The sequence below is a fragment of the Theobroma cacao genome, chromosome 1 (genome assembly GCF_053813885.1).
Source record: "Theobroma cacao isolate CCN51 chromosome 1, ASM5381388v1, whole genome shotgun sequence".
NCBI lineage: Eukaryota > Viridiplantae > Streptophyta > Magnoliopsida > Malvales > Malvaceae > Theobroma > Theobroma cacao.
Genome location: NC_142639.1, coordinates 5,908,614 through 5,924,059, shown reverse-complemented (window position 1 = coordinate 5,924,059; position 15,446 = coordinate 5,908,614). Strand labels below are relative to the sequence as shown.

Sequence of the window (15,446 nt, the reverse complement as noted above, 5' to 3'; positions counted from 1 at the left end):
AGTGATAACTTGCAGATATCAGAGGAAATTACTGGTCTATCTAATAGGATTCCAAATCGAGGGATTACACTGCTGTTTAGGTTGTTTGGTTTTAGAGTGCAACCATATTGTCTAAGGGTAAAAGGATTTAAATACAAGCCTCCATAAATCGGAATCCCTACCTGTAGAAAGAAACGGAATGGAGGGAAGTGTAAAGGACCTATATCTGGATAACTGTTCGTGTGACCATAAGTTGATTAATATGGCAAAGCAGCTCTAACTTATCTGTGATTACAAGGAAGATATCATAACAGAGATCCTATCATCCTACACGAGCAAGGTCATCTTCAAAAGTATCAGTGAGTTACAATAATAACCAGGTGAACAATGAGGCAAGGGACATTATAAATTTCTTGCACTAGTTGAATAGATTTAACCATCATAACTGGCTGAACAGTTTGAAGTCAATCACCCCTCCTCTGACTCTGCAAGCAATATTTCAGAAATCAGAACAATGACAAAGGGAAAGTATCTGCATTTCAAGAACATATAGCATATAAAGGACAATGCATCAACTATTATGTTTTAATAAGGGAATCTTCAAAAAAAAAATATGTTTTAATAAGGGAAACAAAAAGATTTGATCATTCAGGTGTTTCAAATTACTTCCACCTAATGAGCAAAAAGCAAAGCAGCACCCTGCAGAATATTGGCCATGAAAGTCTGAAAGAAATAGATACACTAAACTAAAAGCATACCATGTATAGCTTCCATATTATCCTCCTTGTACACACCAAGGGGTGAGCCATGGACAGAAAGAAGCATCTCCCCAGGCTTAGGCAACCTCAGAGTTTTGGGTGTCATCCCAATTGATAACCTTTGGCTGGTCACCTGGAATAATAGCAATAAGATAAACCATTCTGTGAATGATAATCTAATAGAAGCCATCTAGAAATACCATTAGATTGCTCTATGGCAGCAAAAGGAAAATAATAATATTTTAAATTTCAAACCAAAACAAAACATGCTTCTTTAGTTTCTCAGTATAATAATCAGGGATTACGTGATAGTTCTAAAGGGGAGAGAATTGTTTTTCTGATAGGGTTTCATAACTGTGAAGCTTCCAATTAGCTAAGCTAATAACATCCTTAGGTAGGTAGACTGGTGTTGAGGGTGTTAAACAACCAAAAAAGTGTAATTATCATAACTATCCAACATACCAAATTAGAACAGCACATCATTGACATTGGATGAATTTTGCAATTAAACTATCTAATGACTAAATGTTTCATAAGAATAAGCTTTTGTCTTCCCCCATTTCCTTTTCAATCCAATGGCTAAGGTACATGATAGAGGATAGCCCCTTCATCCTCAATCTTTGGCACAAGCACTAAAGGACTTAAATGGCAAAACTACCTCACAACTAGGAGCAATCTTTTCACAGTTACATTTTCCCTGCCAATTATGGATGGTCTACTTCATCATGATAACTCTTTTCCATTTTAATTGTCATATTGATTTTGATATTAAGAATAAATCAAAACTTAAAGTTATCATAAGAAACTTTAGCTCAGCCAGATCTTGCAAGCATCCCAATAAAATGTTAAACACAATCTTTTCAGAAAAGCTCCATCAATTCAGAAAATGGAAAAGGGTACAGAAAAAAGGTTACTGAATGCGACCTTCCACCAAACCCCCATCCCCTAAAAACATGATAAATTAGAATCCACGTTTATAAACAAAAAAGGTGGAAATAGGACGAGGATACAAACCCCAGGAGTTCGAAGAGCATCATGCATTCCAAACATCTGATTGTCTGATGTCCCTTCCAAAAGCTACAAAACAGAAATTTTAAGTTGAAAAATTACATAAACTCGTCACTTTATAACATCAATGGATGGATGACAGGTACGCAAGCTTTATTGTCTTTATTGTCTAAATCTTGCAATAATACACAAAGATATGATGTGAGTAAAACCTCAAAGAAACCTAATTTTTGTTTCTCGACGATTAGATTATGTTCAAAGAGGAAGGAAAATTGTTGCTCAGACATAAGAGATGCAAAATGACCTATAACGAAAGTATTGCTTGAATCTAACTTGCCATTAAAAAGAATCTTGAAGGACATATAGTGTAAAAAAAGTTCTAAAAAAAAGAAAGCCTCCAATCAACAAGATAATAACAAATATAGCAACATCCAAGCATCCTTGAATGTTGTAACTTCAAGGCTACTCGGTTCTTGGAAGAAACAAAGGCAACCACTTTCTACATTTTTCCAAGATGCAGACGAAGGGTAAAGAGAACATACAAAGTCCTTGATCTGCAGATTGTCACCCTGTAGAAGGCTTGTTCTTTCTGCCACCAACAAAGCAAATATTTCAGACAGAACTATTGTGGAAAAATCAAAAGTTAATTGTTTCCAAAAATTTTAAACTACCTGTTTCAGTTGTCAACTCAAAGCCACCAAAAGAAGGAATACCAGCACCGTGAGGATAAGCTATGGACATGCGATGTAAAAGAGAAGAATGTATGTCTCTTCCATCTGCATTATGAACGGATATGTTACCGTCCTCGTGTTTCCACCGCACTTCAAACTGTCCATTTTCCGCATTTCTTACAACTGACAGATTTGGAAGATTTTCATTGAAAAATTGCAATGCAGGTGTTTGCAGCTGCTCCTCACTACAATATGAGCGCAGTAAACGCAATGCAGTCAGCATATGTTCAATTTCCACATCACGGATAGCCCTAATCGCAGCACATTGCCGTTCAACTGTTACACAAAAAAATAATAATAAAAGAATGACATCAATAAATTGAGCAATATTAAAACAGTTTCCATAGTTCAATCACTTAGCTTACCTTTTGGTATCAACTTTTCACATTCTCAAAAGTCAAAAGCTACTCCAAAGCACAAATAAATGGTAAAAAGCAAAATAGATTAAATGCACAGATACCCAAACTGTAAGACCAATTCGAACATGTTTGCTACATATGAAAATGTGATTGAAGAACAAGTATACCTTCCTGGTCGATTAAGCCCTCTTCATTCTCCTCAGTTTGGCTTCCCTTTTTGTCATCGTCCTCTACTTTGCGTTCAGCTGATGCTGGAACCTCTTTAACAGTTCTTTTGGCTCTACGTTTCGCCATTTACACTGATTATTTCTGGGTTTGTCGCCTGAAGTAGGCTAAGCACATAAACTCTCGAGATTTAAATTTTGCTAAAGAAAATTTAGGGGGCAAACCCCAATTCAGCGCATCCCTCGACGGTAAAGAGCGACGAGCGGTAGAATAGAATGAACAAGGAAATTAACAACAAAGCCGTCGAGTCATCAAGGAATACATTCGTTAATTCATTAAGAAGAACAGAAGTCAATAACCAAAACGAAAATTACAAATTTAAAGAAAGAAATTTGGAGGAGATGTGGAAATGGCTGGATTTGTTCTTGAGAGGAAAGTCCCGCTTTCTTCTTTTGAATTTCCTCTCTCTTTTCTCTTCTCTCTTTCCTGGCCTGGAACGCAGGAATACGATCAAAGCGGAGGAAATTATTTCATTAATATTGGGCCTGGCATGGGCTTCACCTTACTTGGCATAAGTTGGGCTTTATGCCATTTTCCTTCACTCAAAAGAATGGAGATATTCAAAAATTGTTTTATTTCTCTTTTCTAAAATTTAGAGCACCAAGATAAATTGAGGCTTCAATGAACTTGAATGGGAATGCATGTTAATCAGTCCTGGTGTCTCGTGCCTGACTTGAGTAGTGAACCAGAGGATGCCTAGCTTATCGGGTGTAGATAGTTAATTTTGATTATTATCAATTTTTTAAGAGTTATTTTATAATGTAATGTTATAAAAAGAATAATGAAAACAATTAAAAAAAACAAAACATTGTTTTACGTAGAACAACTAAAGCAAGTGAGAAGTTAATTCATACGGAACAACTAATGCAAGTGGAATAACTATTTCGTGCAGAACAATTGCTTCACGCAAATAGTAATAAAAGTAATTTGGAATAAGTAGTAGGGTTTATAGTTACTTTCACTTCGGAATGTTTTACAGAGTTTGGTTTTGGTAGCTTAGATATCAAAATGGTTAAAAGGTTTTTTTATAATCTTTTTTATGAAATACAAGTGTTTTTCTCTCTTATTTTATTTTCTTGTACTTTTTGGAGTACAAGTGTTTATCCCTCTCATCTCCATTTTATTTTTTTTGTAGTACACCTTCTTCTTTTATTTTATTCTCTTATATGTTTTCAAGTATATCTTTTTTACTTTCTTTTCATGTACTTTTTTATATATACTTCTTATTTTATCTTACTTTCAGCTTGAAAATAAATCTTATTATATTATTAATAGTCATCAAGTACGCATTACTTCAACGCTCATATTATCAATTTCTAATCGTTATTCATATTATATAATAAAATTACCACTTTAATATCCACATAACGAGTTACTATAAATGTTACTCATTATGTGTATTAAAACTATTCTAAATAAAGTTTATTCATTATGTGCATTAAAGCTTATTCTTGAATTTTTACTTCTTTTGACATTATAGATATAGAGCCTTCATAATTTATCTAAAGGTTTAATTTTTCCAAAGCTAATACAACACGTTTCACTTCTCTCTCTAAATCTCTTTACTCACTAATTCTTCACTTATTATTTTTTTTTGACATTCAAAACTTCAGGAACTACTCTAATCTTTCTTTTCATCACCTTTGATACATCTCCGATATATCCTTTTACTTGTTGCACAAAGGAACCCTTTGCACTAGGCTTCCGGCTTGAATTTCAACTTCATGTCATGTGAATTTGAACTCTCTTTCAATACCACCGCTTGGTCATATCTTGATAGGGCATGCACTGGTAATATTAATTCCAATTAATGATACTTTTGTGCGGTATGTGTTATAAAAATGGCTATGGTTTGGTTTTGGATGACTAGCCACCTAGCTAGGTCTTGACAATTAACAACTTATTTAGACGACATTTATCTACTGTATTCGGATAGATATTGGGTTAGGACTTGGGACCACTAGATGGACATTGAAAAGCTTTTTGTGATGGAAAGTTGGCATGGTCAACCGGATAAAGAGGGCATTCCAATGATAAGTATGAAAATATAGTAATACTGTAAGTTTTGGTTACAGTTCTCATCAGAACTCAAGCACCAAGAAAGCAATTTTAAAAGGATGACAATAATAGCATCTTACTCGAAATGAACAAGTAGAGACACTGTGGTTTCGTACGTGTAGCATTCAAGTTAGTGTAAATTTGACAGGTTGATGAAGCAATAATTCTATTGCAAATCTTGCGTGAATGACAATGATTCTATGTGAATCGTTGAATCTCGCAGGACCAGCTTGAAAATTACAAGTCTGCGCGCATGATGACGCCCACTACTGCACGTGTTTTATGCCGATACATTTTTCTTTGCCCATCTCTCAGTAATGATGCTTTCTGCTAACAGCTATGACAGTTTTTGAGACTTTCGTCTACTTGCCTAACTCATGAATTAATTTATAGTTCAAAGCAGTTTATTACAGTTAGTAACTAAGCAATGGAGAAGGGGCATGGAGCTTCTCAAGACTTGCAGTTGTTTCAATAATAGAAAAATAATTAATTAGTTCAAAGCTCAAATCCAAAGCTACTTTGGTGGACAGAGACCTCAGCACTCAAAGAAAGATTTTAACATAAAAACTTGGACATCATCGAAAGACAGCATGAAAGATTACGTTGTCATTTTTAACAGGGAAAATGATGATGTTCTGTCCTTTTTAATTGGAAAAATGGCATCCATCACGTGTGTCCCCTTCCTTAATTTTTAATGCATTTGAATATTGATCAGATTCAATCTTTCGAAACAGACTAGCCAGCATCCACCAGGATACTTCTTTGCAACTCCACCCTGGAGATAGACATGTATATATACATCCCTACTATTATTGGCATTTAGCTCTTAGAATGTATATATACTCTTGGAAATGAAGTGGTGGTATATATCATATTGGTAGCTAGGCTTCTACCTGTTATAAGGTATATATCACATGGGGCATGTCCACTGTGGAGGCCTTTCGTGCACTACCATGGAGAACAATGGGAAAAAGTAAGTAATTTCAGTGCTTGAAAAAAAAAATCCCCATTAATAGAGTGTAACAAGAAGCTCAATTCATTTTAGGACCTTATTAGGTTTTAACCAACGTTTTCAATAAGATATCAAAACCTTTTTCATTTCTTGATTCACACGGGGGGCCTTAGTCCTTACTTAAATATTTAATAATTCTTCATTTGATAGAAAAGTAAGAATATGCAAAAAAAAAAAAGAAAAATTGTTGGACTCTATGTATACTTTGGCCCTTGGTACTATCTTCTATAGTTCTTTTTTTTTTTTTTAATTTTAGAAAAGGACGATCCAACTTAACTTTTTCTATACAGATTCATATATTTATCATTGATCCAAAAAGTGGAATATAATTTTATTTATTTATTTGGTTTTATTTATAATGATTAAAAAATTCAAAAATATTTTTAAATCTTCTTATATAACAACTTTTATTTCAACACCCACACCATAAATATAGAACATGGCATCAAAGAAAATGTTCAATCTAATATTAAGCATGTTATGAACAGAAAAATGAAGAAAAAGAAAAAAAAAATCATGGTGGTTCATTCATATTTGGCTAAAGCTCAAAATTTTCAACAAATATATTAGGCTACCTTTTTCACTTTCAATGTCATGTCTCCATTATTTCTTTTTTCCTTCTCTAATGTCAGCATTAACATGCCAATATTAAGCTGCATGTCTTAATATTCTTCAAATATTTTCTTATTCAAACACTTGTAATGTAATGCAAATTCCTCCGAATTGCCACAGTTATTTTTCTCACACTTTAGAAATATTTACAACGTTTTAATTATGTTTGACTGTGTTTCCACAAATTCAAAATATGCGATAATAGATAAATTTAGTATGTAGTGCCAATCAATAATATTATTTACTATTATCAAATATAGAATCATATATTAAATAGCTAGTATAGTTCTTAATTTCAATTAATTTCTTTAACTACTATAAAGGGAACACTTGGTAAAAATAAAATTAGAGAAATTCAATGAATTTTTTTACGTGAAAAGAAATTCAAAAAGAAAAAGAAAAATGCTGCCAAGGACGGTTTTTGTTTGACATGGGATAAGGTTAGGTATGAGCAATTAATGCTAAAAGCTAAACAACATTATGAGGGATCTGCTGTCGTCTCAATTAATTTTATAAAAAATTTAATTATTGAACCAGCAACAACTCATTGAAAGAAAGATTTATTTTTAATATACTGATTATAGTATCTATATAACTATCAATTAATTTGAGAATTTTTAATTTTAAAATTTATTTATTAACAATGTAGCAATATTTAATTCATTGTATAAAATTTATACAATGACAATACATCGAATATAAAATTTTAAAATAATTATTTAAGTTGTGATTCGAATAATTTAAATTCAAGTTACCTATAAGTATTATATAGAGTCCAAAAGTTAATTGCATGCCGATTCAGACAAGATTATTCAACACCAATCATACCTGGATGAACGATCTTGGCCTTTATTAATGTGAAATACTAAAGTGATGAGCCTGTAAGCTTAAATGGTTCAAATGGTTAAATGTGGATAAATGTAAGAGTTGATCAATGAATCCAGTTGCCAACACTGTTTTCTGTGCATACTAGGTTAGTGGCTTCCTACTTGTTTCCATACTAATAAAATTTTCACGTTTGATTTACACCTATGCCGAAGTAGAAAGTCAACATGTGACCTAGAAACTCCTGTGCAACTCCAATTGCATTAATTTCATTGCATAATCTTAGGAGAAGGAGAAAAACAGGACGATGAAGAACCACAAAAGAGAGAAGAAAATGTCATGTAAGCAATTCTTCTATTCCTTTCTTTTTGATGTGATTTCCTAATGCTCTTTTTCCTGTTAGAAGATGGCATTGTAAGCAAGTCCCTCAATTTTAAGTAAATTATGAAGCTCAATTTTAATTAGACACAGTGTATCAAGAGCATATTGTTTATCCATGTAGTAGGGTAATTACTTGATCTGTTTGTTTAGGAACTCAAAAATCCTGGATTTTCTTGGTTGCAGTTGTGCCATTGTTATGGACCACCATTTTATTTCTCTTCTTTATTGTGTCCCCTGCTACTTCAAGCCTGGATGGAGTAAGTGCTTCTACCAAACAGAGACGTGAGGAGATTGTTGCGCGTCATGGTGCAGTTGCTACTGATGATGGCCGGTGTTCGAAAATCGGGATGGATGTTCTTCGGATTGGCGGTCATGCTGTTGATGCAGCAGTGGCTGCTGCGCTTTGCTTGGGCGTTGTAAGCCCAGCATCAAGTGGCATAGGTGGAGGAGCCTTCATGCTTGTCAGGGAATCTAATGGGAAGGCACAAGCATTCGATATGAGAGAAACAGCTCCAATGAAAGCTTCCCAGGTGCACAAAATTGATTGACAGAATTTACTTGTTCTTCTAGCTGATATGTTGAATCCATCTTTTGCATGTTCTTCATTAATCCTTCCATCTTTCTCTCCATTCAGAATATGTATGCTGGCAATGCTACTCTAAAGGCTAGCGGTGCCCTCTCTGTAGCTGTGCCAGGGGAACTTGCAGGCCTTCACAAAGCATGGAAAGAACATGGAAGGCTTCCATGGGCAAGGCTTGTGAAGCCAGCCGAGAATCTTGCTCGGAAAGGATTCAAAGTTTCACCATATCTCCAGATACAGATGGAAAGTACAAAGTCAGCAATCTTGGCAGATAAGGGGCTCCGTGACATCTTCACATCAAATGGCGAGCTTTTGCAAGTAGGTGACATCTGTTACAATAAGAAACTAGCAGAAACTCTTCGAAAGATTTCAATATACGGTGTGGATGCTTTCTATAATGGGTCGATTGGATTTAATTTGGTAAGAGATATTCAGAAAGCTGGAGGGATACTGACAGTGGATGACCTGAAAAAGTATGAAGTTAAAATGAGGGAACCAATCTCAGCTAATATTCTGGGCCTTAAAATTCTTGGCATGCCACCTCCTTCCTCAGGGGGTGCTTCAATGATGCTTGTAAGTGTATTCTCATGCATGCTTTGCCTATCTTATAATTTCTCCACAAAGAGGAAATGTGATCACTTGGGCTTTTTTGATCTGACTGTAACAGGTACTCAACATTCTTGCTCAATATGGAGTCCCTTCCGGTATTTTAGGTTCACTTGGAACCCATAGACTCATTGAAGCTTTGAAACATGCATTTGCGGTGAGGATGAATCTGGGTGATCCTGATTTTGTGGATGTTTCTAAAGTTGTAGCGGATATGCTCTCTCCGAAGTTTGCAGAGGAGTTGAAGAAAACCATTTATGACAACATGACTTTTGGCCCCGGTCACTATGGTGGAAGGTAAAATGCTTCATTCAACCACAGAGCACAGGCAGGCACAGCATAGCAATTAGCAAATTCCCTTTTATATGTTGCCAAAATTTTCGTTAAATTCTGTTCTGTTCTCATGCATGCCTTTTCTTCATAAGATTAACTTTACTGCTGACTTGTCTTCCAATTTTTTGCATTGCAGGTGGAACCAAATCCATGATCACGGCACCAGCCATGTCGCCATTGTTGATATCAAGCGAAATGCTGTATCAATGACTAATACAGTGAATGCATACTTCGGTTCAAAAATTCTGTCACCAAGTACAGGAATAGTTCTCAATAATGAAATGGATGACTTCTCCATGCCCACAAATAGCTCTGGAAATACTCCACCCCCAGCACCACCCAATTTCGTCCGCCCTGGCAAAAGGCCCTTATCATCCATGACACCTACAATAGTACTGAAGGTTTGCTGCTTCGAACATTTTTTTTTTATCTAATTAACTCGTCAAAATTAATGGTTTTCTATTCTATTTCTGTTTGGTCATTTTGTGAAACTGGATGTTATGTATGTTGGTGCAGGATGAGAGGCTGAGTGGTGTGGTGGGTGCAAGTGGAGGAGCTAATATCATTGCAGGGACTGCAGGGGTTTTCTTGAACCATTTTGCTCGGGGGATGGATCCTCTCTCTTCTGTCATGGCACCAAGGATCTACCATCAGGTTGTTGCTGAAACCTTTGGCATTGCTTCTTGATTAACCATTAAGCTAGATGGCTAAGGCTAAGTATCTGATTCGTTTTCACTGTTTTTATGCAGCTGATACCCAACGTGGTGACATATGAGAACTGGACAACTGTTATTAGAGACCATTTTGAAGTTCCTGCACATATCAGGAGAGACCTTCAAAAGAAGGGTCATGTACTACAGGGCCTAGCCGGTGGGACTATCTGCCAATTTATAGTTCATAAATTAGATGCTTTGAAGGGAAATGGAGGCCTTGTAGCAGTTAGTGACCCAAGAAAAGGAGGGTTCCCTGCCGGTTTCTGATGAGTCATTTGGTTGGAATGTGGGAGAGGCAGATCTTTGCTCTCTTCTAGCTGTGGGCTTAAATGGTGGCGATTGAATATTGGAACTCAACTTAATTCGCCAGCTAATGGAACTTGAGTAGATTTTATTTTAATTTAGAGAAGAGTATTGCAAGTTTTCCCATTGAATAGAAATTATACACCAATTATTAAAGCAAATACTCTGACAAAAAAGAGTATTCTATAAAAGGAAAGGTTTTTTGCCTACAGAGTCAACCTTTTCACTCTGGCAAAAATGGGAAAGGAGCTTTTCATTTCACCCGTATAAAAGGGGAAAACAGGGCATTCTGCTTTATTCCCTCCCAATATTCTAGTTCTGTGGTGCCACTAACGTCATTAGTCTATTTCCCGCCAGTTCAGTTATTCAAACCTAAATTACAAAGAAGAAAACACCCACATCATTTTTACTTATTATCACGATTTGACAAAGCCAAGACCTCTTAATTACTATTAATACTGATTTATTCTCTTAATCTGCTATCTAAATGAACATCCCAGACCCATCCTCTTTGTCATATCACACCGCTTGTCTCCTCCAAGAAAGCCTTAGATCCAAAGACCTCTTAGCCGGAAAATCCATCCACGCTCGAATAATAAAAGCCGGGCTTCACTTTAGTGTCTTCTTACTGAACAATCTCATGAATGTCTACTCCAAAACCGGGTCGTTTTACGATGCTCAATCCTTGTTTGATGAAATGCCTGTGAAGACCATTTTCTCGTGGAACACCCTTTTATCAGCTTATTCCAAACAGGGTAAAATGGCTGAAGCCAATGAAATTTTTAATAAGATACCGAATCCTGATTCTGTTTCGTGGAGCACAATGATCGTGGGGTATAATCAGATGGGTCATTTCCAAAGTGCTATAAAAGTGTTCGATGAAATGATTAAAGAACGAGTTACGCCAACGCAGTACACAAGTACTAGTGTACTTGCATCATGTGCTGCTATTGAAACTTTAGATATTGGTCGAAAGGTACATTCTTGTGTTGTTAAGTTTGGGCTTAGTAGTTATGTTAGTGTTGCAAATTCTTTGTTAAATATGTATGCAAAGTCAGGTGACCCCATGATAACAAGGGTTATTTTTGATAGGATGGGATATAGGGATACGTCGAGTTGGAATGTTATGATTTCATTGCATATGCAGTATGGTCAAGTTGATCTTGCACGTGAACAATTTTGTAGGATGAATGAGAGAGATATCGTGACATGGAATTCAATGATTGCAGGTTACAATCAACATGGGTTTGATCTTGATGCTCTGGGTACATTTGGTAATATGCTGAAGGATTCTTTGTTGCTTCCTGATAAATTCACGTTTATTAGTGCATTATCAGCTTGTGCCAATCTTGAGATGTTGAAACTTGGGAAACAAATTCATGCTCGTATTGTTAGCACCAAATTTGATACATATGGACCAGTAGGAAATGCTTTGATTTCAATGTATGCAAAGTCCGGTGGGGTTCAAATTGCTCAAAAGATTGTAGAGAAGAGTGGAATTTCACACCTTGATGTCATTGCATTTACATCCTTATTAGATGGATATATTAAGCTTGGAGATTTAAAACCAGCTAGAGAGATCTTTGACACATTGAGAGACCGTGACGTGGTTGCCTGGACAGCCATGATTGTTGGATACTTGCAGAATGGCTTGAATAATGATGCATTGGAGCTATTCAGATTAATGGTTAGAGATGGTCCAAAACCAAACAACTTCACTCTGGCAGCCATGTTGAGTGTCAGTTCAAGCTTGACTTCATTGGATCATGGCAAACAAATTCATGCAAGTGCGATAAGAACTGGACAAGCATCCTCAGTTTCTGTGAACAACGCTCTAATTACCATGTATTCTAGAGCTGGAAACATTAATTGTGCAAGGCAAATATTCAGTCAGATACATTGGTCCAGAGATACTGTATCTTGGACATCCATGATAATGGGTCTGGCTCAACATGGTCTTGGAGAAGAAGCCCTTGAGCTGTTTGAAGAATTGCTGGCAGCTGGAATCAAGCCTGACCATATAACATATGTGGGTGTGCTTTCTGCTTGTACACATGTGGGACTGGTAGAACAGGGCCACAGGTATTACAATATGATGAAAGATTTTCACAAAATTGAACCAACACTAAGCCACTATGCATTGATGGTTGACCTTCTTGGGCGTGCTGGATTGGTACAAGAGGCATATGATTTTATTGAAAAAATGCCCATTGAACCAGATGTTATAACTTGGGGTTCACTCTTATCTTCTTGTAAGGTTTATAAGAATGTAGACCTCGGAAAGGTGGCAGCAGAAAGATTGCTCTGTATTGACCCTGACAACAGTGGGGCCTACTCAGCCCTAGCTAATTTGTATTCAGTTTGTGGAAAGTGGGAAGATGCTGCAAAAATTCGCAAGTTAATGAAGGATGGAGGGGTGAAGAAAGAACAAGGAATTAGTTGGGTTCAGATAAAGAACAAAGTCCATATCTTCGGAGCTGAGGATGGGCTTCATCCACAGAAAGATGAAGTCTACAAGATGATGGCAAAGATATGGGAAGATATAAAAAAGATGGGCTTTGTTCCAGATACTGAATCAGTATTACATGACCTTGAGGAAGAAGTTAAGGAGCAGATGCTTAAACATCATAGTGAGAAATTGGCCATTGCTTTTGCACTAATAAGTACTCCTGAGAACACCACTTTGAGGATCATGAAAAATCTCAGAGTCTGTAATGACTGCCACTCTGCCATTAAATTTATATCTAAACTCTCTGGCAGAGAAATTATCATAAGAGATGCTACTCGTTTCCACCATTTCAAGGATGGTTTGTGTTCTTGTTGCGACTATTGGTAGGTAATGGATGGAGTTGGAAAGAACAACCCAGCAAAAAGTCCAATACTATTTATTGTTAACGAGGTTGATCCTTGACATCAAACAGTAGCTACTCTTTCACGAGTTTTCAAGTGAATTCCACCCTGATGGACTTGCCTCTAGAGTTCTGCTTCTTGGCTTCAACACATGATTGCGGAGTTGAATATTGTGGCCTTCTTGTGGCCTTGAGCATGTATGTTGATTGCACTTGGCTGCTCTAGTTTCAGGAAGACACAACAATGTATTGCTACCCTTGTTAATGCCATCTGAGGTTGGGCATTTTTCTTGAAGGAAATATATTTCTCAAGTATATCTGCACGGTATCTGGATTTCACCGCAGAACATAGCTAATCTCTCTCTGGAATCAATCTCTGCAGCACATAAAATAGGGTAGAGCTTCCTCAGTCCCTGTAAGTTTCAACCACTTTTGGGCTCTGAGCTTGTTTTGATTCTTTTGAATAATGAAAGTATTCAACATCTGTTATTTTTCTAAAGAATATGGAAATAAATGATGCATTAGACTTCTACCTCGTATTCTCATGATAAACAGTCACTTTCTTGCACAAAAAGATTACCGTCCTCATCTACATTTACTTTGTTTATCTGCATGGGTGAGCATTTGACTTCTGCCTTCTAATTCCATGATAAACGGTCAGCTGCTGGCACAAAAAGAATTTGTGATCATCTACCCCCTACTTTGTTTCAATGTGTGGGGGAGGGGAACAGGCTTCTGGTTATTGGATGCCCTTAACGAGCATGATGTAATATAAGCAGTTATTCTGTAATGGCTTTTCCTTGCCAAGAAAAAAAATAGTAATCAGTTATGTTGCATTTTCACGCACAGGTTACACATTAAGATCGGATCTATCAGAAGATTTTGAACCCCTACAGTACCATTTTGCATTTTGAATTAGAATAGGCTGTTATATCTTCTAATGACTTGATTGATTGACTAGCACAGTGGTGGCATAATGGTGTTATGAATATCAGTGTATCTATGGTATTAATTTCAGAGAGAAACTATTCATTGGTTTGCTGTACACCCCTCTTTTATATCAAAACTAGTTTTCCACCTTCTCTGTACTATTCTTTCTATGGTTCCCATAATTTTATAGGCCTTGCTACATATGGATGTATGCACAAGTCATGCATTTGCATTAATGTTACTCTGAGTGCTCTGATTATAATTACAGCAGTTTAGGGGTAATAATTCATTTTGCTTTAAAGTACTAAGTATTTGAAAGCAATTTGGTCAACTTAAATCAGAATGTCTAGAATGGTTTCTTTTCTTTTTCTTTTTTCTTTTCTCTTTTCATTATTATTTTTTATCTTCTGGAGCAATGTCAAACTTTGGCATCATTTTCAAAATTATCTGTGTTGTTTATTGAGGGTGCTTTGTCTTGGAGCTGCAGATTAAAAGCTCTTATGTTTCTGGTTCTTGTTTCTAAGGAGCTTCTCCCAATTACTTCTGGTAATAGGATACGGCAGCTTGCTCTGACCAAGACTCCCAACATTTTTTGTATACATGATGCATATTACTCTCCTTGAACGTGTGTGAAGAGACATGGTAATGATCTCAGTTCAAAATGGCAGTGAACTTCGTTTTTGCTTACAGAGAAAAGAAAAAAGGGAAATCAGAAAAGGCTGGTTTTCTTTACTATGCTAATTAGCTGAATATTGCAGTGAAGATTGTAAAGGAGAAATTGTTAAAAGATCTTAGAAACAGTCATTCACATGTCAACCAGTAAATCAGTATCTAACAGCAGTGACCTCATGCGAGCATCAACTTCCCAGGGCAAGAAGAAGAATATGGCTTAAGGGAGTCGAAAATTCATGAAATTGGTTTGTATACTATGTTTTATGAATGTAAATTGCTGCTTCACTGTCCCTCATTGACTCCTGATGTTATTGATACAATGATTACTGACATCCTTTAGGACCTCTGAATCTCTGTTTACTGCTTTTCCTCTTTCTGAATTTCTGAAGAATTTTGTTTTTATATTTGTAGAACAACTAATAAAACTTCTACCCATTCTTATTCCTCACAAGTTACTAATCTTTCAGTTAAGTTGAACAACTCTGCTATGTGCGAATTCACTGAAGTTAAGG

The 15,446-nt window shown here is 36.1% G+C and overlaps 3 protein-coding genes across 3 annotated transcripts; 2 read left to right on the top strand and 1 right to left on the bottom strand.

Moving 5' to 3' along the window:
• Positions 1-18: 18 nt before the first annotated feature.
• LOC18611653 (translation initiation factor) lies at positions 19-3,491 on the bottom strand. The gene is made up of 6 exons (XM_018115222.2): positions 3,003-3,491; positions 2,417-2,752; positions 2,288-2,334; positions 1,752-1,814; positions 738-870; positions 19-464 (listed from the first exon to the last, which is right to left on the bottom strand). The coding sequence occupies exons 1-6, from the start codon at positions 3,127-3,129 to the stop codon at positions 448-450; spliced, it is 723 nt and encodes a 240-aa protein (XP_017970711.1). The 5' UTR covers positions 3,130-3,491; the 3' UTR covers positions 19-447.
• Positions 3,492-7,650: 4,159 nt separating this feature from the next.
• GGT1 (gamma-glutamyl transpeptidase 1) lies at positions 7,651-10,580 on the top strand. The gene is made up of 7 exons (XM_018114446.2): positions 7,651-7,908; positions 8,132-8,478; positions 8,583-9,101; positions 9,196-9,431; positions 9,604-9,868; positions 9,984-10,121; positions 10,217-10,580. Exons 1-7 carry the CDS (start codon positions 7,875-7,877, stop codon positions 10,445-10,447), a joined length of 1,770 nt encoding a protein of 589 aa, XP_017969935.2. The 5' UTR covers positions 7,651-7,874; the 3' UTR covers positions 10,448-10,580.
• Positions 10,581-10,713: 133 nt separating this feature from the next.
• LOC18611651 (pentatricopeptide (PPR) repeat-containing protein) lies at positions 10,714-15,278 on the top strand. The gene is made up of 2 exons (XM_088802913.1): positions 10,714-13,747; positions 14,750-15,278. Exon 1 carries the CDS (start codon positions 10,971-10,973, stop codon positions 13,317-13,319), a length of 2,349 nt encoding a protein of 782 aa, XP_088659039.1. The 5' UTR covers positions 10,714-10,970; the 3' UTR covers positions 13,320-13,747; positions 14,750-15,278.
• Positions 15,279-15,446: the final 168 nt, after the last annotated feature.

What these genes read in the sequence shown, in the direction of transcription:
- LOC18611653 (XM_018115222.2), bottom strand. Translation starts at nt 3,129, where the DNA reads ATGGCGAAACGTAGAGCCAAAAGAACTGTTAAAGAGGTTCCAGCATCA. An exon ending in GGGCTTAATCGACCAGGAAG is followed by an intron (nt 2,753 to 3,002) that starts GTATACTTGTTC and finishes TTTGTGTAACAG; the next exon opens with TTGAACGGCAATGTGCTGCG. An exon ending in TGAGTTGACAACTGAAACAG is followed by an intron (nt 2,335 to 2,416) that starts GTAGTTTAAAAT and finishes TGTTGGTGGCAG; the next exon opens with AAAGAACAAGCCTTCTACAG.
- LOC18611651 (XM_088802913.1), top strand. Translation starts at nt 10,971, where the DNA reads ATGAACATCCCAGACCCATCCTCTTTGTCATATCACACCGCTTGTCTC.
- GGT1 (XM_018114446.2), top strand. Translation starts at nt 7,875, where the DNA reads ATGAAGAACCACAAAAGAGAGAAGAAAATGTCAT. An exon ending in CCCGGTCACTATGGTGGAAG is followed by an intron (nt 9,432 to 9,603) that starts GTAAAATGCTTC and finishes TTTGCATTGCAG; the next exon opens with GTGGAACCAAATCCATGATC. An exon ending in CACCTACAATAGTACTGAAG is followed by an intron (nt 9,869 to 9,983) that starts GTTTGCTGCTTC and finishes ATGTTGGTGCAG; the next exon opens with GATGAGAGGCTGAGTGGTGT.